The following is a 24,872-nucleotide window of genomic DNA, read 5'->3' as shown; positions in this document are numbered from 1 at the left end:
TAGTCATACAAATGTTCGACATATTTTAGACCCCTATTATGCCATTCTTTGTAAAACAATGTTATATTATTAGGGAGTTTTATTTTGCTTTTGTTCCATATTATTTCTTTTGCTATGATTGCAGTATCCGTCTTATATGTAAACGATACCCATGATTGTATGACTTTTAGAAGAAAAACAGATTTTAAGTTAAGATTTTGAGTGCTTTTCGGATCCAAACAACTTTTAAAAAGTACATCTTCTCCAAACTGTTTGGTCATTTGCAGATATAATTTAACCCATATATATTGTTTGTTTAAAACAATTCTTTTTATCCAGCTTGCTTTAATTGCTTTGACAAAAATAGATATATTGAGCATTTTTAAACCACCATCTTCATATTCTTGAATTATTTTTATTTCTTGATATTTTATCGGGTTTTCCATTCCATAAGAATTTGTACATTTTGTTTTGTATCATTTTTAAACATGTTTCAGATGGTGTTTCCAAAACAGTAAGTGGGTACATAAGTTTTGGGAAAGCAAACGATTTGATTACAGTGATTTTGCCAAGTAACGAAAGATTCCATTTTTTTTCCATTTTTCAAGACATGCCTCAAATTCTAAAATCTTATCAGTGAAGATTACTTTTTCCATTTCAACCGTGCCGTTGGTAAATGTTATGCCTAGCGCAGATGTTTGGGTGATTTGCCAATTACATTTCTTACAAAACGGTATGTCAGCGTATTTAAGTGGACCTAATCGTAAAACTGCACATTTATCTTTATTTAATGTTAACCCTGAAACTTTTCCAAAATCGTTCAGACTAATCATAAGTTCTTCGAAAGATTTTTGTGTTCCATCCATAAGGAAACTGGCATCATCAGCAAATAAGGTTTGTTTCAGTTCTGTATTATGTACATTTATACCTTTAATATTTTGTTTGTATTGATTTCAACAGCAAGCGGTTCTATACAAATAAGGAATAAGTACGGAGATAATGGGCATCTTTGGCGTACACCTTTTTTAATGTTGAAAAAGATAACCGTTGTTGGTAACACAAGCCATTGCATTTTTATAAAATAATCGAACCCATTTAATTATATTTTCACTGAAATTAAATTTTCTAAGACATTCAATCATAAATTTGTGATCTAAGCTGTCGAATGCTTCGTTAAGTCTGAAAAAAAAATATGAGGCCATATATATCATTTTCAATTACAAAATTAATAGCTTCTTGTAAAATGCGAACATTTTCCCCAATATATCTTCCTTTTATAAATCCTGTTTGTTCAGTACCGATTATATTATTTAGCAGGGGTTTTATCCTATTAGCAATTGCTTTTGAAGCTATTTTATAGTCAATGTTTAATAAGGAAATAGGTCTCCAGTTATTGATGTTACTTGTGTCCTTGTCTTTTTTTGGAAGAAGTGTTATGACGCTTTGTATTGTAGCTGGGTAAGATTGTCGTTTTCTAATGAAAAATTGAGTGTGTCTTTTAGATAAGTTTGTATTTCATTCCAAAACATTTTGTAAAATTCTGCAGTCAAACCGTCAGAGCCTGGGCTTTTATCAAGTTTCATATCTTTAAGAGCATTATAGCATTCAGTTTCTGATAAATGTTCGGGATGCATGTTTTCTTCAGTAATAGTGTTTGGAATGTTTGTCAGAAATCGTGAATTAATAGATTTTTCTATATTTTCGTCCTGTCTGTATAAAGATTCATAGTACGATTTTACATACTCTAATATTTTATGTTTATTAGTTTCAATATTTTCATCAATATTTAATTTTGTAATTGTTTTATGCTGTGCACGTTTCTTTTTTAAATTAGCGAAATATTTTGTGTTCTTTTCAAAACCTTCTATCCATTCTGCTTTAGACCGTAGTAATATACCTTTTATTTTTTCTTCATTAATTTTATCGAGTTTTTCTTTTTCATGATTAAGTTTATCCAGTATTTCGGCGTTTTTCGATTCCAGAAGTTATTGTTCAATTTTAGTAATGTTTTTCAAGATTTATTTTTAATGTTCAATTGTTGTTTTCTTTTTATTGTTTGAATACTTTATAGATTCACCACGGATGCGGCCTTAAATTATTTCCCATAGGGTATTTGGGTTTGATTCTCTCTTTAATTCTACGATCTCTGTTATACATTGCTTGATTTGATTTTGAAAATTGTTATCTGCAAGGATTGAGTTATTTAATTTAAAATATCCTGGACCTCGGTTATTTTAATTTAAATTAATTTGTATGCTTACTAGTGAGTGGTCAGATTTAAAACCGGGTTTTATTTTGCATGCGATAACTTTATTGAAGAGTTCATTTGATGCCAAAAAGTAATCAAGTCTACTGAAAAGTGTTGGTTTGCTATTAGAGTGCCATGTGTACCTCCGTTTGTCTTTATTTTTGACGCGTCATATATCACATATATCATAACTTTCTAGTATCATGTTAAGCTGTCTCCTGTAAGTTTTATGCGTTGTTATGTTACCGTTAAATTTATCTACTTTGGGGTCTAAAACAGTATTAAAATCACCACCTATTAAAAGAGTTTTATCCTTGTTGAGGTCAATATGTTCTTCTTAAGTTTGTATAAATTCTAAATCATATGAATTCGGACCATAAACATTAATAACTATTATACTTATATCATTTATTTTGATATTTAGAAGCTGTAATCGGCCTGGTATTATTTCTTTATATTCTTTATAACTGTGTAATTGATGTTTGTATTTAGGAAAATTCCCACGCCCTTACTATTTGTACTGTCTCCACTAAGAAAGCACTGCCCTGCCCAAGGTTTCTTCCAGTCATTAACATTATTTACTGTATGTGACAAATGTATTTCTTGTAGCAAGCATATTGAAAAGTTATTTGTTTTTAACCAGCTTAGAACTTCTTCGCGCTAAGATCGAGAACCTATGCCATTAACATTAAAATTACATACATCTACAGGCATGGTTGTTATAACTGGTATTCATGTTCACAATTTGCTCTTTAATACGAAGTATACCTACGAATGAAACCCACTTAACAATACAAAATAAACTGTGCTGATTATAATATTTAAATAGTAAAGACCAAAAAGTATTAATGCTACCTATATAGAAAGTCAAGTACAAAACACACTCCTTTATACGTAGTTTGCAAACGAAACCACTTAGAACTACAAAAAATACTGTGATGACTAAAAATCATATTAAGTGATAAACAAAAGAAAAAGCACAGAAAATGTACTTATGTAGATAGGAAGTGTGGTAAAATGAATTGCCATTATCATTCTTCTTGAATATGCACAACTTATATATGAATGTTTTACATTTAATGCATGTATTATTTTTAAACGCTACAAGCCTTAACGTATTCATAGCAAAAATTGCAATAAACAACATGCATACAAACATAAAGAGAATAACACGTATTTAATTACTAGTTTAACATCTTAAGAGGGCAGTGTAGTACTAAAACATATATTGTACAAAGGAAAAAGAAAGAAAAAAAAATGTTTCACTTGTAACCACAAATAAAAAAGTCAGCTGAATATTGCGAAATACATATTTTTTGCAACGAAATTAAGAAATAAAAAATTTCCGACATCCTAAAATATTTCAGTTAAATAATGATCCTCAAATGATACCTTTTTCTGACATTTTGTAAAATTACATTTGAATAATATTCATGTAGATAATAACATTTCATGCATATATTTTTTAATACATTATATCCCTTTTTAAGTTCTGTTTACCTCTTTTTATGTGCTAGTTTTCACTGCTATAAACTTGTAATTACAAAAGCCGTTTCAGTTTCTATTTTTACTATTCAGGTTTAGGACACTAAAATCTATAAGTATCGAACGGGAGTAATTACTATAGATTTTATATGTTAATATTTCTTAACACTTTTCATATTTTGTTGACTATATACTATGACAACTTACCTTGTACCACTTTGAAAATTTAAATCTAAAATAATAGATATGTTTGCAATAAACCGGATTTGCAAACATAAGCCGGATGCTGTTCGTAAATGTATTCATAAATTACTTGCAAAAGAATAATATTATTAAGTTGCAAATAATTATATCAATTACGGCCTGATTAAATAACATTTAAGTTATTCATTCATTTTAATTTACTGGAAAGGTCTTTATCCCACCAGAACCGTTTTAGTTCTAATAGATATACAAACACTAAATGGCTTTTCCATATCAGGACTCGAACGGTTTTCAGCATTTAAAGGCAACTGATAACATGTTTATTATTGATCCGTAAATATCACACCCACCATGATACATTCATCGTTTAACGTTTGTTATTAGATTATGTGTTCAAATTTCAACAAGAAGCGCGTCAGAAATTACGTTGCGCGTTGCTATAATAACATACACAATTATACAAAATAATGACAGAGTAAAACATTCATTATATATAATCTTGTCAGACCCTTTGGTGTATGCTCTGTAAATGTCGCTCTTTATTATAAGTCGTACATATTTGTGACAATAACGTTTTTCTGAAAACCGAACATAAACTCCGATTTTTATAATGATACGATTTTAAATGCGTGCTATTCAAATGCGCTTTCAAACAAATGATTGACGCAAATATTTCTGTATATTGTAGTATATCTAAAAAAGGTTATAATTATATATACAAATCAACAGAAGACACCACCTTACGTAGTTTTTATTACAAGTTCCTTTTGAGAATAATACCAACAAATTCATAACTTTTTAAGTACAAACTTGTCGATTGTATGTTATGCTCATTTTGCCATTCTGGTGTCGAATCCATAGAACATCTATATTTGGAGTGCTATGAAACACAACATTTGTGGAACAAATTAAATAATTTCATTGCCTCAACAACAATTAATATCGTAATCAATAAACGTGAGGCTTTACTGTGAATAGTATGTAAAAACAAATACAGTAATATTTGCAACTTATTGTTTTAATGAAATTTTATATAAACTCAACCAAGTGTAATAATAGACATCTATCCTTTAATTCATATATGATGTATCTTAAATTAAGAATTAAAATAGAAGAGCAAATTGCTTTAAAAAGCGATAAGTTTGAAACCCACAATAACAAGTGGGAAATACTGAAACGAACATAATCAGTAAAAGATACAAATAACCATAATAATTCATTTTTTATTTTTTTTTATTTTTTGATGTATGTATTTGCTTAATTATTTAACAAATATTGAATCTCTCTTGTAGTTTTGCTTGTATGAATATCTAAATGTAGGGGACATCACTGTCGTGTGAGTGTGTGTGTGTGTGTGTGTGTGTGCGTGTGCGTGTGTATGTGTGCGTGTGCGTGTGCGTGTGTGTGTGTGTGTGTGAGAGCTTAACCATACTGATATAAAATGCATAGAAGGTTATATTATATAAAGTTGAATATACATGAATATGTAGTGTGTTATTGTACTCTATGTGAAAATAAATGAGAAAAAAAAGAAGTTACGACACCATAAATGAAAAAAAAACAACGTAGTTCGCGATCATCTTTAATGATAGTGAAGCTGAGCCGTATCTACTCGGCAGACTCCAGCAATTTTCGGAAGACAGATGGAAGTGTTCCGATTGGCTAACAACCAATTTGCCTTCTGTCGCAAAACAAACGTTTTGATAAAAGGCTGCGCAACGGGATACAAATCATCGTTCGAACCTAAATTATCGCGCACTATCAAACTGAAATATATCGTTTGAGTTATTGGTACAAAAACGTTATATCATATATCTAATATATGCTTTGTTTTATTCGGTGTTTATATAAACTTTGTATGAATTTAATCATATGTTCAAGACATCCCTGTTTGAGGTCTCTACTCATGGTGTTAACAAACTGAACCGTTGGCCTCTAAGCATACAGTGTACACCAATCGAAACGTTATAGTTAAAGTGTAATTAAACACGGCGTTTATACAACACGTAATTGATAATTAATATTGGTCAACAATTAATATTATACAACTACGTTGAATAAAACAGTTACCTTGCATATTCCCTGTGGTAATAACGTTGATATCAGCTGTGGTGCTCGCTGTAGCTTAATGAATCTTACTCTAAGTGTGCGTAGTCTCGACACTGGTAGATTCACCACATCTGAGTACGACAGTCCATTCAATCCAAGTTCGGTAAGGTGTTCAAGGTTTTCAATACGTCGTAAATTAAGAGTTTCTTGTCGATGTAGCCATTTCAAAACCTTTCCCTTCACTACTTTAAGGATTCCTTTTGGTTCCAGATCTTTATGTAGCCAGTTCAAGTTTGTACAGTTCGACACTTGAAGTGATTTCATTGTTTTCATATCAGAGTTGTAGAATGAAGATGCGAGGTTCGGAGCTTGCTGGGGAGAACTGAATTGTATTTTGCAATTTACTAAATTACTCACATTCAAACCAGCGACATCTTTGAAATCGTGTAAGTCTAATTTGACGTACTTCAGACCCCTCCAATTCTCTAAATCAAGAACTTGGTTGTCATTACTCTTCGCTAAAGACAATGCAAGGTCGGGGTTATGCATTATATACAATGATACTATGCATGATTGGTTTGTCTTTATATATTCTTCAATGACGGGATTTTCGTCTCTGTTTGGTTTGGGTACATCTGTAAGATACATGTGATGTAGACTTAATTTCACCCCGGAGCTTTCTCTCCTGTTTAGCTCTATTTGACCTTGAATGATCTTTTTCTGAAACTCTTCTAGTTCATAACCATTATCATTATCTCTTTCGCAAAATTCAGTAAACAGCTCATTCATTATTCTCGAAAGTTCTTCGGCAGCTTTGGAATTCAAACCGCAAAGGAAAATTAAAACTTCGGACAAGCTAGTTCCGCTTTCACTTCTGTGAATTTGGTATGTTCTTTTGATATGCAAGATCGACGTTGAAATGTCTTTTGATAAATACAGCGCCGCTAGGTACTCTTGAAACGATTTGTGCAAAAAGTGGTATTTCGGACAAAATTCACCAGGAATATTGGTGCAGGAAATGATGCCAGAATCTAACGATGCACCTTTTTGATTTTTGAAGATCGTATTCTCCTCCTGATCTATTTCAAACACAATTGTACTATCTTCATCTTTAGCAAATAACTGTTCAAATGCTATTTGGCTCAGAGCATTTATCATGTCGCTGTATTTGGATTCAGTACATGATTTGTTCTTCTCACATGATTCAAACCATCGTTCCTTCAGCAAGGTTCTGTAAAGATCAGAACGTTTCATATCTTCCGAAAGCTTTCCCTTGTACCAAAGCCAAACGATGTGAGCTAACACGATTGGACATTTACTGAAATGCCACATACGTTTTTCTTTGATGTCCTTGGTGCATTGATCCTTTAATTTTGTTGTGCCGTGAATGGTATTTAATCTAGAAACTAGTTTTTCAACTAGTTTGTCAGGGTAGGTAACTCCCTTCAACATCACGTGATTTCCAATCTTAGAGCAGTCTATTTTTAGCTCAGCCAATTTGTACGGCCTAGTTGTGGTGAATATGGTACATTTCTTCCAACTTGTATCAACATGGGGAGTTTTCTCACTCAGAGTGCACTTTTCAGGATGCTGCCATTCGTCTAGGCCATCAAGCAATAGCAGACAGGTGTTGGTTTCCAAAATGTCTTTAAGCAATATTCTTTCGCTTTCTTGTTCTAATCTGTTCCTGGCAATAATATATTTCAATATCATATTCGAGATGTTGCATTCATCCTTTGCCTCTCGGAGAATTACGTAAAATACGAATTCAAACTGACTTAACATTTCACACCATTTATCCGTTGACTGCCCCTCCGGTTCCTGTTTTGTTTCACACCAATCATGAACGATCTTCTTACATAGCGAGGACTTTCCAGAGCCAGGCTCTCCTTCAACAAATATCGTTTTAGCCATCGTGCCCTCTTTGCTTCGAAAAATGTTATTTAAATCTATAGGCCTTTCTTCTTTTCCATTTTCCTTTAAAGTAAGTTTAGGCTCTTCATATACTTTTTCAAGTGCATCATCAATGTCAATACGAACTCTTAATGTGCTTGCATTTTCTTTGTACAGTTCAAATAGCTTATTTCTCAATTCTGAAAATTAAATTATTTGCATTAAGGCAGATATGTTTCCTAAATACTAAATATAGAAATATACTGATATCCAGATGTACAGATATCCTTTCTAAATACTAAGAATATATATAAATATATTTATCAACATAAAATAACTGCCATAGGGGATAGCTTTTAAGAAACTTTAATTGTCGACATTGATTACCTTTGTAGTTAATAGTGTAATTAATTGAGCACTTTGGTTATTTTGTGTAACATTCATGGTTTTATTTAAATTTTCTGTTTTTTAGTTTATACCACCGGCGCAACCAGATTTTAACTGATTGTATATTAAAAACATATAGTCGAGTCGAATTATTATTTATTATTTCTTTTACGCTCTTTATAAATTTGGATCTGTAGCAAGACATTATGAGGTCACAAATCGTTCTGGTCCCACACATACTAAATAAGCAATGATCTTAATTACGCATCACAAACTGGGGACCGCAGTTCATTTGTCAAAAGCAAGACACTATGAAGTCACACATATTTCTTACCCAATAATTATTATAAGACTCAGTTCAGCTTGTCGCGGTTTATATACTCGATTCAAAGAAATGCGCAAAGTAAAGAAATAAACTCTTCGTCTCTCTCATAGCCATGTCGCAATAGCAATATAGTATAAATACTCAAAATTAAGTTTACTTTGGAATGGGCTGCTTTCTAATGATTCATCCAACGCTTTCTGCCATCCAGGGTCAACTGTTCTAAACGTTAGAATGTGGTCAATGTCCCCTTGTGTGTATGAATGTTGTGATGTTTCTGTCGGCAAACAGTTGAGGTGATTGTTGAAATGCCTGTGTATGTCATAATCTCTTATTAAAGGTCTATTTTTGCAACAGTTACATTCCCAGGGCTTTGTCAATACATCGACAATGTCATTTACGAACTGGCTACCTGCTTGTCCACATATAGCTTTTTGTTGGCTTGTTACGGCATTGATCTGCAATACCGCTTTGTCACCCAGATTAAACTTCTTTGGGTAGCAGCAATCAAGAAATACAATTACTTTCGTCACATGTTTAAGACCATTGATTTTCATTTCAAGTTCACTATCTTTCAACGGGTAAGTATCTAGTTGAAATTTTCCATCCCCATGATGACCCGAATAAACTAGTACAATGGTGGTGATCTCTGGAGTATCAACATTGTTGAACGCCTTCTCTAATTGTTCACCATACGTTGTATTAGATTTCTTTACTGTGACAACATTGTTCCTGGAAAAGAATCATATGTGCGTCAAAGGATTTCAATTGTCATAGGATTATATTTTTTAGATTATACACCAGATTAAGTTTGAATAAAATACTGAATTATGCATATAGTTACTCGTTCTGATCAATACGTTAAACCCTGTTGTGATCAATATTACGATGTCTTTGCATGTAACTCATCTGACCTTTACCTTACATTAAGCAAGTTTTAAAAACGACATGACCTTTACCGTTACAGGAAAGTAACAGTACGAAGACCTGTCCATGTTAAATAGTGACGTGGATGACTACACTCTTTAGACAAGCAAGCTACACAGTGTAAACGCCATACATGTACTAGTATCTTTATTACTGTTCGATTAACTATACACTTTATATTGAAAACAATAAAACGTACCTTACACCCATCAAAGTCGCCTTTGTAATTACTCTATCTTTCAGCTTTTCTATATCGTCTTCAAAACGTTTTGTAATTTCCTGCTTCTCATCTGTGCCCGCTATGATAATGGCACCCCAGCAATCACCTTAATTACCCATATTAAACCTTAGTTCTGTGCAATGATTAAAGCAATGACAATGACACCAATACATAACGGGAGGCTTACAATCAGCGATCAAGGCATATGTTATCACTATCAAAGGGGGGTTTACTCTATAGTTATCAAGGCAATGCCAAGTTTTGAACACGTAAGGGTTAGCTCAAATAAAAGTCGGACTTATTTTACGTCGCAATGATCATTGGTGATACAAATATGTTATATGAGCTCTGTAGAGCTTATGTGCAACGAACGTATGCACAGTTTTAAGATCTGCTTCGTACAGTCTGATAAAGACCATTTACGATTCCTGGGTTATAACCATCACTCTCATTAACAAAGCTCCGAGTGGGGATCGAACCCACAATCTTTAGATTCGAGGCCGATACGCTTACCACTAAGCCATCACCACCGATAATGTACAGTGATCAAGACAAAGCCAATGTTGTCAACACGTTAGAGTACGCTGCTATAAAATAATAAAGGCAATGCCAATGACATCAACACATGAGGAGAGTCTACAATACAGTGCTCAAGGTGTGTTAAACACACTCTATGGTCTGAATTCAAATGGACTTTTTGATCAGATTACTATTTTTACAAATTACATGCTTAACCAGTTTTAACGATTACTGAATGTACTTTTGGTTGATTTCAGCTGTGACGCTTGACGTGATAATATCATCAGATCAATAGTCAGCAATTGGTCTGGTTTTCAAAGTAATGTTCAGACATTACAGTTTGATAGGTATGAACTGCATGTTTATTCTCTCTGAAGAGTATTGCTCACCGACTGGGGACCGAATTTTGTCTTGATCACACGTGTGGCATTTGACGGGATTATATTGCCAGTTCCACAAACATCCAACGCACATCTGTATTTTGGAACCACATAATCGATCATGTGTAAGCTTTTTGAAAGTCTTCTCTGAAATCAATATTCAAAATGCATGTATAAGATTTCTTTTCCTGTGCATGTGATATACAATTGCAGCATTCAATGTTTTCATAAGATGTGTACGCTACTGTTTGTCCTCTGTATTCCGATTCTTAACCATCAACATACACTATTTTATAAGTTCTCCTTTGTCTGCTTGTTTTAACTAAGCCATGTTAACTACGAAACTTTTGTTTTTTTTGTATGGTATCAACCGACGATGTATATAATGCATAATTAAAGACAACCAAAATTCCCTGCATAGTTTTTTAAAATGTTCAATTTATCAAACTATTGCGGTCGGTTTCACCATTTTCACCATTTATTTAATAATGTTTTAAAAAAACTCTTAAAGGTAGGACACAAGTCGCAAATGAATGGAAAATGTGCCGTAATTTAAAATAACACAATTTATCATGAATGAAAAGATAAGTATACCATACCGGGCTTATTTACGCAGCAAATCTCACACTTGCTTTTCTGTTTTCCATCGTCTTGCGATGGGGTCCACCAGTTGGTACCCTCTACTCTGAGACCCGACTGGAAATGTATTATTATTATTTAAATGTACCTTAGATTCATCTGTAGATGACATTTAATATTTGCTGAGTGATAACATTGCTGCAGAAAAGGAATGCTGGAAAAGCTTTACAATCACGGACTTTGGATAATTATATAAAAATTAACGAAAAGACGTGGCAATTGGAAATTTACTATTTCTTGCAAATCAGATACAAAAAGCGTGTTTAAAGCGATCAAATGACTAAACCTTCATGTGTTTTTTTTTCGTTATATGCAGTTACAACTGAGTGAATCAATTTTAAATAACTTCTACCTTTTACAGAGTTGAGCTATGGACATGTAGCATGCATTAGTTAAACCTCTTAACAAGTAGGTCAGCACCAATTCCAGTCGTGCTAATGGATCAAACTTTATCTATAACCAAGCCACCTGTTCGAACCTAATATGAATAAGCTGGATATCGAAGCATCATTCGGATTTGTACATGAATAAAGACCAATATTCTTACCTTCAATTCTTTTTTTATATCTGTCATCGTAACAGCCTGAAAAAGTCAGAATAAAATCCAAATTTGTAGAATTTAAAAAAAAAATCTTCGGGAAGATGTCATTCACAATTAACAAACCTCTGTTAATATTTACATGGATTAAATTTCATAAATTCTTTAACGAGAGACAAACTAGAAAAAGAATACCAAAAAAAAACATATTCCTCAACATATGCTTATAATAGACGCTTCGATTACCGCGCTGGGATGATCAGGTAGTTATATGTGGTTTTGAAACGAGTTTCTGAATACTCAAGATGACACTTGTTTGAACCCTTATCAGTAACAACATCAAATATAAGCCTTATCTAAGTCCACCCTACTTTTCAACATTTGATCTTGAATTTCTTGTTTCATGTCCGTTGAGTATATTGAATTGAAGAAATGCTTACGGACAGAGAGTAAAATTTTGTATCATCAATTAATTAAAAAAAAATAGAGGTAAGTGAGAGGACTTCATATTTACCCTTTGTATACGTGCAAGAACATCTGTTTTCTTCCTGCTTTGCTTAAGGACGTCGTGAGTTACTACAAATTAAGCAAAACGTATTCAAGAAAGACAAACACATTATTAACATACGATGTCGTAGTAATAATACCGGTTGCAGTAGAGTTGATGGGGTAATGTTGATGCTTTTTAAAAGTATGTGTATTACCTTGAGAAAAAAATGACTATCAGTAATAGTAGAAGCAGCACTAGCAGCAGTAGTAGAATGAGCAGTAGTAGTAGCAGTAGCAGTAGCAGTAGAAGTAGTAGTAGTAGCAGTAAAAGTAGCAGCAGCAGAAGCAGCAGCAATAGTAGTAGTAATATAAATAGTATTGTTGTAGTAGTAGTAGTAGTAGTAGTAGTAGTAGTAGTAGTAGTAGTAGTAGTAGTAGTAGTAGTAGTAGTAGTAGTAGTAGTAGTAGTAGTAGTAGTTGTAGAAGTAGCAGTATTAGTAGTAGTAGTAGCAGTAGTAGTAGTAGTAGTAGTAGTAGTAGTAGTAGTTGTAGTAGTAGTAGTAGTAGTAGTAGTAGTAGTAGTAGTAGTAGTAGTAGTAGTAGTAGTAGTAGTAGTAGTAGTAGTAGTAGTAGTAGTAGTAGTAGTAGTAGTAGTAGTAGTAGTGGTAGTAGTAGAAGAAGAAGTAGTAGTAGTAGTAGTAGTAGTAGTAGTAGAAGTAGTAGTAGTAGTAGTAGTAGTAGTAGTAGTAGTAGTAGTAGTAGTAGTAGTAGTAGTAGTAGTAGTAGTAGTAGTAGTAGTAGTAGTAGTAGTAGTAGTAGTAGAGTAGTTGTAGTAGTTGAAGTAGTAGTAGTAGCAGTAGTAGTTGTAATAGTAGTAGTAGTAGTAGTAGTAGTAGTAGTAGTAGTAGTAGTAGTTGTCGTAGAAGTTGGTGTAGTAGCAGTAGTAGTTGGTGTAGTAGTAGTAGTAGTAGTAGTAGTAGTAGTAGTAGTAGTAGTAGTAGTAGTTCACTTTTGTTATTTCACTGACAGAACCTCTTTATTTTATGAAAGGCTAGATATTTATATATATAGTAGACCATACTTTCTTTGAAGGCGTGCACATCTTTGTTTTTGTCCTCTTGAAACTGCTCCTCCCCAACTCCTCCTTCGACCGATTTTGGTGTAAGAAATAACAATCGGGCGTTCTTCTGCTTATCCAATAGAACGTTTTGCATGCAAATGTTGCCATGGGATACAGGTTTTCTGGATAATTAAATATCTTTATAGATGTATTTTGGAGACATTTACTTTATTTTAAATGACCTAGTGACCATGCCAAGTCATTGCGAGCTTACATTCGGCAGTCCGTAAATAAGTGTCACAATCTGGTATGAGGATTGTCTACTTCTAAACAATTACATGTCACATACAATTATTTAAAAATCAAAACATGTGGCATTGTTGAATAACATTAACGCTTGTATTTTGTTATATTGGCATAAATACACATCTAATACAAATACAAAGCAAATGAGACGTACCATTGCATGCACGATAAGACTACATTAAGAGTATACAAAATAAAGTATTTTATTACAGTTTTACTTATGTAAAGTATAAACACGCTATTAAAGTTTTGAATGATGTTGCATGCATAAGTGTGTCACTGACCTTTCACATTTTGGTGGCTGATGAAGATATTCAATGGCCCGGCATATTTGGTAAAGTATTCGTAACTTATCCTTCCATTCTAATGTTTGCGGTCTTTCAAGTGCTATTTCCGGTTTCCTGTCAGATGGTATTTCCGTTTCGATCTCTGTCGTTTTATCTCTTTCTTTCTGTATTACTTCATCTAAGGTCCCCCCTCCGAAGTATGGTGCAACGAAGCTAACAGTCCTAATAATAAAAGTGTAAGCTATAAATATATAATAATCATCCTGATCGTTACACTTTTATCACGAAATGTATTGGATTTACTTCTGAAACGTTTATGTTATTCTTTACAATGTCTCACACGTTATTTTGACAAAATACTTCAGTTTTCAAGTTTGAAAAGTATATAACACTTATATACTCGTTTCATTTTCCCGTACGATAGAAGGAATATATATTCGTGAGTTTTGAAATAAGTTTAATTAATATAATAAACAAAGTCATTTAACACCACTTGGGTATTCCGCATTGCTCTGCATACACAAAGTTTGGAATACAACTAAAGGATGCAGTGAGCGTATTATCAAGTTAAAAATAAATAATATATGCTTTTCGTTGTTCCTCTAATGACTACGGGTTTGACTGTTTTTGAGACAGTTTCCGTCCAAAGATTTTCAAGATAGCATAAAGTATTAACCGTTTATGTAGTAGGCCACTTGGGGAACCATTAACAAGATAGAGTATAGCACATGGAACTGTTCATTCTTGTAGTAGGCCACTTGGGGAACAATTAAAAATATAAAGTATAGCACATGGTAATCTTCATTTCCGTAGTAGGCCACTTGGGGAACTATTAACAAGATAAAGTATAGCACATGGTACTGTTCATTCTTGGAGTAGGCCACTTGGGGAACTTTTTACAAGATAAAGTATAGCACATGGTACTGTTCAGTTCTGTAGTAAGCCACTTGGGGAACGATTTACAAGATTCAATATAGCAAATATTACTGTTCAGTTATGTAAAAGGCCACTTGGGGAACGATTTACAAGAAACAATATATAGCAAATATTACTGTTCATTTCTGTAGTTATCCACTTGGGGAACTATTTACAAGATACAAACTAACAAATTGTACTGTTCATTTATGTAGAAGGCCACTTTGGGGACGACGTACAAGATACAATATAGCAATTATTACTGTTCATTTATGTAGAAGGCCACTTTTGGGACGATTTACAAGATAAAGTATAACAAATATTACTGTTTATTTCTGTAGTAGGCCACTTGGGGAACAATTGCGTAATGTAGAATTATCTCTTCCAGGTTCTTCTGAAACACATATACATCGCTATTGTTAAGTTATGTAACATGTATCAAATACTAGTTCAGATATTCCTTTACTACAAATACTAAATAAGCATTTATATCACAAGACCAAACAAATCGTGAGACCAATGCAGGGAACGATTTGCAGCCATCTCAGTGAGATTTAAGTTCATTCCATATAGTGCATGTGCTGTAATTTTTGTGAATATTTTTATTCACAATTGCAAAAAAACCAACTCCAAACTGAGTAAATATTAGAATTAAATTTCAATTTCGTCTTTCATACATATATCGTTTTATGTTGAATGGCGGCAATTCTGAAATAGTGAATCTCCCTAAAACTGTGCGGTATAAAATGTTTTACTCATACCAAGCACGGGAAACCACTTTCAGCTAGAGTAGAGCTTGCTTAAGTCGCGCAAATGTCAAATTATACGACTACGCTGTACCAAAACCATTAAATTAACATATTTTCATATTCATAGTAAACAATACTTTATCGTAAATGTTTAGTTACAATGATGATACCTCTATTTCTTCCTCAGATAGATCCCCCGTCCAAAGTTTTTCAACCGTGCGTAAAACAAGACGTGTGTTGTAGAACGGGACATCATCTTGTGCTGTACAGAAATACGTCACAATAAATAACAAAACAATTATTGTTAGCATACTATACACGAGTTCATGTAAAACAATATGCTGTTATTATTTTGATATAACGTAAGAAGCTAAAAGAAATTGGGTGATATTTCCATTTCACTCGTGGATAACCTAATGTATTAAATGATTACGTAAATTTGTCTCTTTAATACCTGTGTAACGTTGTTTTCTTAATTCGTGCGTAACTTTTCTATTAAATGCGTGGATAACTTTGTCTACTTAATGCATGAGTAACTTCGTGTATATAATACATAGGTAGCTTTGTCTTCTAAATACATGGGTAACAATGTCAACTATATTCAATGCATGGGCAGCTATGTGTACATCATGCGTGTGTAACGTTGTCTATTTAACGCGTGGCAACATTGTCTATTTAATGCGTGGGTAACTTCATGTATTGTGGGTGACTTGTTTTGGTAAAGAACAATGTCATTTCATTATGTTAATAATATTCCAAACAATAAACATGAACAGCTCTCTGATGCTTTACTTGTAAAAGCAAGAACATGTTCACTTAACTCTTCTGTGTCTACTTACAAACAAGCGTTGTTTCATTGCCTTGTTGTGCGTTGTCTTGTCTGGCTTTAACAGGCCGGCATAGTAATTTCAGCTTTGAAAATACACGTCCGTCGAGCTTCCCAGCTTTTCCGTTGAATGCTAGGCGCTCATCCATGGTGATTCACTTCAAAAGGAAGAGTTAGTTAATTTAATATTCTGTTCTAATTTCAATAATTTTATGACATCATCAATATAAGTTCGGTTTAAAATATAAAATATCAATAAATGTTTCGTTCAACGTTTTTGCATTGTCAACTGAACATGGATTCACTTAATGTAGAAACATGAATCCAAAACCTCACACTTGTCCCAACATTTATTACGGGTTGTATCTCATTACGATGTGCAAATGAGATATCCTGGTTTAAAACCCTACACGGTTCAGGGTAAGATGTATCCCATTACGATGTGCAAATGAGATATCCTGGTTTAAAACCCTACAAGGTTCAGGGTTAGATGTATCCCAACAATAAAAGAGATGGCTCAGCAAGTGAGAACTATAATAAATTGTTTTAGAGTCATAGCAAAATAACTAATGGAAGTCTTGATACGAACTTTGACTGTACATCATCATCATCATCATCTTCATCGACGTCGACGTCGTCGTCGTCGTCATCGTCGTCGTCATCATCATCATCATCATCATCATCATCATCATCATCATCATCACCATCATTAGCAGCACCACCAGCATCATCATCATCATCATCATCATCATCATCATCATCATCATCATCATCATCATCATCATCATCATCATCATTAGCAACAGCAGCAGCATCATCATCATCATCATCATCATCATCATCATCATCATCATCATCATCATCATCATCATCATCATCATCATCTTCGTGAATGAGTATGCCACGTTGTGGTTGTGTGTTTGTTTAGACGACCGGGAGTGAATGAATGAGTTTGCACTGTTCTGTTGTGTTGTGTGTATGTATAGACGACCGTATGCGAGTTAATGATTATGGCATATTTTTGGTGTGTGTGTATGTATAGACGACCCGGAGTAAGTAATTGACTATGTCATGGTCTTGTTGTGTGTATGCAGAGACGAGTGGGAGGGGGTGAATGAGTACGCCATGGTGTTGTTGTGTGTATGCATAGTCGAGTGGGAGGGGGTGAATGAGTATGCCATGGTGTTGTTGTGTGTATGCATATTCGAGTGGGAGGGGGTGAATGAGTATGCCATGGTCTTGTTGTTTGTATGCAGAGACGAGTGGGAGGGGGTGAATAAGTACGCCATGTTGTGGTTGTGTGTATGCAGAGACGAGTGGGAGGGGGTGAATGAGTATGCCATGGTGTTGTTGTGCGTATGCATAGTCGGGTGGGAGGGGGTGAATGAGTATGCCATGGTGTTGTTGTGCGTATGCATAGTCGAGTGGGAGGGGGTGAATGAGTATGCCATATTTTGGTTGTGTGTATGCATAGTCGAGTGGGAGGGGGTGAATGAGTATGCCATGTTGTGGTTGTGTGTATGCATAGTCGAGTGGGAGGGGGTGAATGAGTATGCCATGTTGTGGTTGTGTGTATGCATAGTCGAGTGGGACAGAATAAATGAGTATGCCATGTTGTGGTTGTGTGTATGCAAAGTCGAGTGGGAGGGGGTGAATGAGTATGCCATGTTGTGGTTGTGTGTATGTATAGTCGAGTGGGATGAGGGTGAATGAGTATGCCATGGTGTTGTTGTGCGTATGCATAGTCGGGTGGGAGGGGGTGAATGAGTATGCCATGGTGTTGTTGTGCGTATGCATAGTCGAGTGGGAGGGGGTGAATGAGTATGCCATGTTGTGGTTGTGTGTATGCATAGTGGAGTGGGAGGGGGTGAATGAGTATGCCATGTTGTGGTTGTGTGTATGCATAGTCGAGTGGGACAGAATAAATGAGTATGCCATGTTGTGGTTGTGTGTATGCAGAGACGAGTGGGAGGGGGTGAATGAGTATGCCATGTTGTGGTTGTGTGTATGCATAGTTGAGTGGGAGGGGGTGAATGAGTATGCCATGTTGTGGTTGTGTGTATGCATAGTTGAGTGGGAGGGGGTGAATGAGTATGTCATGTTGTGGTTGTGTGTATGCATAGTCGAGTGGGAGGGGGTGAATGAGTATGCCATATTTTGGTTGTGTGTATGCATAGTCGAGTGGGAGGGGGTGAATGAGTATGCCATGTTGTGGTTGTGTGTATGCATAGTCGAGTGGGAGGGGGTGAATGAGTATGCCATGTTGTGGTTGTGTGTATGCATAGTCGAGTGGGAGGGGGTGAATGAGTATGCCATGTTGTGGTTGTGTGTATGCATAGTCGAGTGGGAGGGGGTTTATGAGTATGCCATGTTGTGGTTTTATGTATGCAGAGACGAGTGGGAGGGGGTGAATGAGTATGCCATGTTGTGGTTGTGTGTATACTCTGACGAACGGGAGTAAATGAACGAGTAAACCTTGTTGAGTTTGTGTGTATTTAGTCATGGATGAGATTGAATGTGTGAATGAGTATGTGACGGTATGGGTGTGCGAATGTATGCACGATCAGAAGAGGTGTAGGGATGAGCAGACTTTATTTAATGAAAGTGCTAATACCTCTTAGTAATATATATAGATATATATAACTGATACCAAATTCATACATTCGTATTCTTACAAATTGTCTATATGAAAACATCCACAACAAACCTTTTAAATACTTTAGTATTTCTTGAGTTTCACATCAAATAAAAGTATTTTAATGTACAAAAAGTAACATAATGGTTCAATGGAAAAGCCTATCAATACTAATTTTCTCTGTGAAATCCCAATTTTAGATATATATTTTTAATTATGCTAAATTGTAGTTCAGAATTCCAAAACATTTTTGTTCAGATTTTATTGGAAAATATATATCAAAATGAGAAGAAATTTTAAATAACCTTGATTCTACATGAACTACATACTACAAAGTATTTTGCTAATAATGGGCTTGGAAAATTTAGTATTTTAGTCTTAATTATATCAGACAAACCCAAGTAGCCATTGCGTTTATGTTTCAGTCATATAATTCGGATGGCCCTAACGAGTACCATTTTTAAAGCTAGCAATACATACAACAATAACCAGTACTGTAGTTACAAATTAATTATAAACGTATTAAATTTATTAAAATAACCCATTTCAATGTCAGTTGTTTAGCGTCTCAATCGGACACATACATGTTCTTGTCATAATTCAGCTTAATGTAAACTTGTACTTGGTTTCAAAATACAACTTGTTCATGCTTTAGTCACCAAACAAAGTCGAATGAATACGTTTATCAACACGAATGTATGTTTTAACGTATGATCACTGTGTTTGGACTGTGGACTTGTTCCTGTTGCAATCAGCTTAAAGCAAAAAATATGTCAATATATGTTTTTGTCTGAAATATAATAATAACAACTTAAGGTAACATTAAGACAACGAGATTTTGGTTTAACAAATATGTACACAAACCATCAACCAATGTCAAATTTGTCTTTCCTTTCATTAATTAGTTAGAATCAAATTTCGGCACCAAAACCACATTGATGGTATTTGAAAAGTATACAGTCAGTATTACAATTAAAGTATATTTCAATTTTCATTCGTGTTTTTCCACCAGTAAGTGAATTAATTATTGTAATATACATTGTTACGATGCCATCAATTCAAACATTATGTTTCATGAAAGTTTTGTTTTAATTGTACAAGTTCTAATGAAAGGTCAATAACACGCATTTCAATTATCTGCTATGCATATTATCGAGTACTTTATGCATCGTAGATGAATTTGCATTTACAATGAAATATCCGTTTAAGCAGATATTCTTTGTTTCAATAGAATTAAGCAGATATTCTTTGTTTCAATAGAAGTCTTAATGATAGCATTTGTTTCGCGATCTCATACGTTAAATATGCAGAACGACTGGCCTACATTTTTCAATAGAAGTGCCGCAGAGCCATGATCCACACGATCCACAAGATCCACAAGATCCACAAGAACGATAGGTACTTAATTAAGCGTGTTTTGAAAAAGTACAAATATCTTGTCACTTATATCACCGAAACAGGTACTACTTGTTATACATGAGCTTTTGTTTGCAGTGTTCATTATGACGCAAAATTATTTCACAATCTACCGAGCCTGCCTGAACTTACCTGTTATAAAATAGTAGGTATAACATATTCTTAAAAAGTTTAAAAGACCCAAGATCAAAATGCTTATGACTAACAGATGCAAACTAATGGTTTAAACCCAAAACAATAAATGTTCGTATTAAAAGTAAAATAGTGATAACCCGAAGCTCCAATAATTGAGCGAAGAACCCTTAGAAACCTTTCTAAAACCTTTTGAAGTATTCAGTACATTCTATAATGAGATTAAGATTGTTTTTCGAAATGCTTTTACATTTTGTGTTAAATAAAAATAGGCTTGATGTTATGTTGGAGAAAATACCAACACATATATTAAAACGAATAATTGACTCAAAATATGTTTACGAGAGGCGCAGTATTGGCAAATGTTACAAGTACAACGTTTGCCTCGTGACAAAATGAATCAAATGTAAAGACAATTATTTGTCTGAAAATATACAACATATGTGCGAAAGCGACTACCGTTGCAATCAAGCATAGCGACCTTGTAGCATGTTCTATATAGATCGCAATATATAATGTTAATGATTTTATGCCTTAAATGTCATTGCATATAAAGAAAAATGTGCTCCTATTTTGTGTGAGCTTAAAAATAGCATGTATGTGAACAGTGTTGATCCTCGGTCACTGAGTACGGCAGATGATGTTAGCCTTTTAACAAATTTTCAAAATGGTTTTAGAGGCATCAGAAGTAGGCTGTATTTTTGTATAAATGACAATGTTAAACGGAAGTTATACTGTACCTTTATATTTTTATAAGGCACTCGATATTTGTATAGAAATGATGTACGATGCCACAATAGAACAATACGGTGCTCCTAAAATAACTTGTATCATATGTACGTGTTCAGTTACAATAAAGTATTTTTTCTGACAGTACTATGGGTTTAAACTATTTTTCAAATGTTATGTTGTGTGAGAATAAATAAACACATGTTGATTAAGAATTTAAAATTATTAAGGGAGACAATTCTTGGTAGCTTTACAATATACAATTATCCGCCCTTCATATGTTGGCAGTTTTTTCATTCGCTCCTTAATTTTATTCCGGATGTTTATTTTCACCCTCTATACACCCTGAGTTTTGAAACAATCTTTTTTTACGTTTTGTCTATACGTTAAAGTGTTTGATTTCTTTCTTGCTTCGTTTTGATACTTTCATGATTAGGTTATACTAAATGTCGTTTCATATTCTACTTTGGTGGATTTATTGCTGTGTTTTTTTCATAAAAAGCTTTTCATATGTTTGTTTTACTTTTAATTGACTCTCGTAGCCAATTTACTCAGCCAAATTTAATATTATATATTTGTTATTTTCTTGTATTGTTTCTGACGGAAATTATGATCCTTTCTTAAATGATTCAATTATTTACAAGCTTTTTAACTAAATGCAATTATATACTTAATTTGGTTATGCCTAAGACGTTTTATAAAATTAAAAGCAAGGCGATTTAAAACATATATTAGCCTACGACATATGGCCGGACGGATTAATATACAGGGATATTACTATAGAAGATCCGCTTTCTCAAGTCCTAATGAAGCAGTGTGTCTTTGGAATATGTGTAAATCACGGATGGACGGAAGAAACAAACAGATAGGAAAATTACTATTCGGTATCCGCTTTCTCAAGTCCTCATGACGTCACATATCACGGATTGATGGACGGAACAAATCTACAGGGTAAGTACTATAGGAGAGCCTGTTTCATAAGTCCTAATGACGCCGCGTATTCTTGTATATGTGCAAACGACGGATGGACGGACGGAACAAATAGACAAATGCGTTTTATCGAAAACTTGCATCAGTGTGATACTATGTACGAGTATTATTACCAAAGACTTAGAGCATTAAATCACAAACTCGCATCAGTGAAATACCATGTACGAGTATTATTACCAAAGACTTAGAGCATTATATCACAAACTTACATCAGTGCGATACTATGTACGAGTATTATTACCAAAGACTTAGAACATTATATCACAAACTTGCATCAGTGCGATACTATGTACGAGTATTATTACCAAAGACTTAGAGCATTATAACACAAACTTGCATCAATGTGATTTAATGTACGAGTATTATTACCAAAGACTTAGAGCATTATATCACAAACTTGCATCAATGTGAAACTATGTACGAGTATTATTACCAAAGACTTAGAGCATAATAACACAAACTTGCATCAATGTGAAACTATGTACGAGTATTATTACCAAAGACTTAGAGCATTATATCACAAACTTGCATCAATGCGATACTATGTACGAGTGCTATTACCAAAGACTTAGAGCATTATATCACAAACTTGCATCTATGTGACACTGGGGACGAGTAGTAATACAAAACATCACACCCTTGCATCAGTTTGATACTATGGCCGAGTATTGTAACAAAAAACGTATAGCGATACAGTAAAAACTTGCATCAGTGTGAAACTAGGGACAACTATTACTTCACTGGTTTTTATGCGACCATCTGGAACCCTGCAGATACTAGGCAACCCTTGCTAATGTTTCCATCCTGACCGGATACACATGACAAGTAGTATTAGATGCTTTTAAAGACAGTTACTTGTAATAATAAATTTTTATTTTGTTATGTTTAAGAAAGGTATTTGGTTGATTAGAAAAATGGGACAAAAACATTAATTTGACAAATATAAATATATCATGATAATATTTAGATCGCCTTTAAGTTTAAAAGGTATACAAAATATGAAATAAATAAAGCAGGGCATGATTATTATCTTAAGGATATACTTTGTTGGTAAACAGACAAACAATTAAAACTCTATAGTTTACTTAATAAAAGAAGTATATCCTTATTTTAAAAACAGGACCGTCTGACAGTTTTCTGTATTGAATAGCTTACAAATAATAAGCAATTGGTGGATATTGTAGCGCATTTAAACATTTCATTGTGCCATATAATGATTAAGCAACGTAACCTCGCTATCTCAAAAGGACATTCCTTGAAAGCCAATACAAAGAAGTTAAGTGCATATTGTTTAGTGCATATGTTTTGCTTCCGTGAAGTCTTACATGAAGTTCAATTGCCGGGTACAGTCCGGCGTGGGCTTAACGTTAAGAAGACTAACAATATATGCGAACATTCTTAGTGTTCAGTGCAAAATGACTATTGAATGCCTCTATACTAGACATAAACAAGCCTCTCAATAACTCAACTGATAAACAAGTATCGACTAGAGGGACATGGGGTCCAACTAGAAGAGTCCGAAATATTCAGATCTTTAGAATGAGGCGCAAGCCCAACGTACAGCTCTTCTAGTTTATTTAGTTTAAACTCTTGTTTGATTTTACAACGATTGTGAAACTTGCTATTGCAACTTATATTAAATACTCTCGTTTGCACGATGTTGTGCGAGAGTGTGGTCTTGCGATATGGGGGAAACCGGAGTACCCGGCGAAAACCCACATGTCCGGCTTGGTGACCACTAACCAAACACACATGCGCCCTGGCCGGGAATCAAACCCGGGTCGCCTTAGTGAGAAGCGAGTGCGCTTCGCTAACCGGACAACGCGGTACGCGATACGCTGAACCTCAGAATGGCATTGTTTTTTACCTAGACTTGCCTTACATAGTATTTGAATGTATTTCAAATTAAAAATAATTTGTTTCTAAAGGAGTGTGGTAAAACCCACATGTATACATTTTGTATAGAAAGAGATCGCTCTTTCCACTTAAAAGAACATAAGAGCAGGGAGTACCCCACGTTGTTGTTCAGTGTACGTTTGTTCGAAGAATGGAACGCTGTGTGGAGAATGTGTCTATTGGCAAGCGAGGGTTTTCATAAAATGGGTTTGTATAAGCGAGCGGGGAGTATGTCACGTTGTGGTTGTGTGTATGTTGTTTGTATAGGCGAGCGAGTTTGAACAAACTTTTATATTTCTTGGTCATATTTTTACATCAAATTATTGCATTTTAAATGATGTAAGGAATTTGCTGGTCAAAATTAGATTTCATTACAAAAGGGAATTCTAAAATCGAATTTTAGTTTACTTTTTTTTTAAATTACTTTGTATATCAGTTGCAAGATTCAAATTGAAATGTATCAAAGAAACTAGGAAATCATTTAACCTTGATTCTACGTAAAATACACAATATTAAGTATTTTGCGAATTACTTATTTTGTTAATTCACTAATTTGATCTTAATTTAAACAGCCTTATCTAAGTGACCATTTAGTTTGTGTATCAGTTTTTGTATGTAGATGGCATTAACGAGCAGCTTTTCTAAAGCTAGC

At 34.1% G+C, this 24,872-nt stretch overlaps 1 protein-coding gene across 1 annotated transcript in view; it reads right to left on the bottom strand.

Annotated features, from left to right (window-relative positions):
• Nucleotides 1-24,872, bottom strand: part of LOC128222421 (uncharacterized) — a 77,427-nt gene that overhangs the window by 36,577 nt on the left and 15,978 nt on the right. The window contains exons 2-13 of the mRNA XM_052931407.1: nucleotides 16,436-16,580; nucleotides 15,767-15,858; nucleotides 15,174-15,241; nucleotides 13,930-14,154; nucleotides 13,361-13,521; nucleotides 12,305-12,366; nucleotides 11,800-11,835; nucleotides 11,213-11,309; nucleotides 10,623-10,760; nucleotides 9,694-9,820; nucleotides 8,728-9,299; nucleotides 5,987-8,058 (exon numbers count right to left, since the gene is read on the bottom strand). Of these exons, the coding sequence (XP_052787367.1) occupies nucleotides 5,987-8,058; nucleotides 8,728-9,299; nucleotides 9,694-9,820; nucleotides 10,623-10,760; nucleotides 11,213-11,309; nucleotides 11,800-11,835; nucleotides 12,305-12,366; nucleotides 13,361-13,521; nucleotides 13,930-14,154; nucleotides 15,174-15,241; nucleotides 15,767-15,858; nucleotides 16,436-16,571 (3,786 nt within the window). The 5' untranslated portion in view covers nucleotides 16,572-16,580. The remainder of the gene's footprint in view (nucleotides 1-5,986; nucleotides 8,059-8,727; nucleotides 9,300-9,693; nucleotides 9,821-10,622; nucleotides 10,761-11,212; nucleotides 11,310-11,799; nucleotides 11,836-12,304; nucleotides 12,367-13,360; nucleotides 13,522-13,929; nucleotides 14,155-15,173; nucleotides 15,242-15,766; nucleotides 15,859-16,435; nucleotides 16,581-24,872) is intronic.

The sequence above is a fragment of the Mya arenaria genome, chromosome 16 (genome assembly GCF_026914265.1).
Source record: "Mya arenaria isolate MELC-2E11 chromosome 16, ASM2691426v1".
Taxonomy (NCBI): Eukaryota; Metazoa; Mollusca; class Bivalvia; order Myida; family Myidae; genus Mya; species Mya arenaria.
The sequence above is the reverse complement of the archived record's forward strand: the minus strand, read 5'-3'. Positions and strand labels throughout refer to the sequence as shown.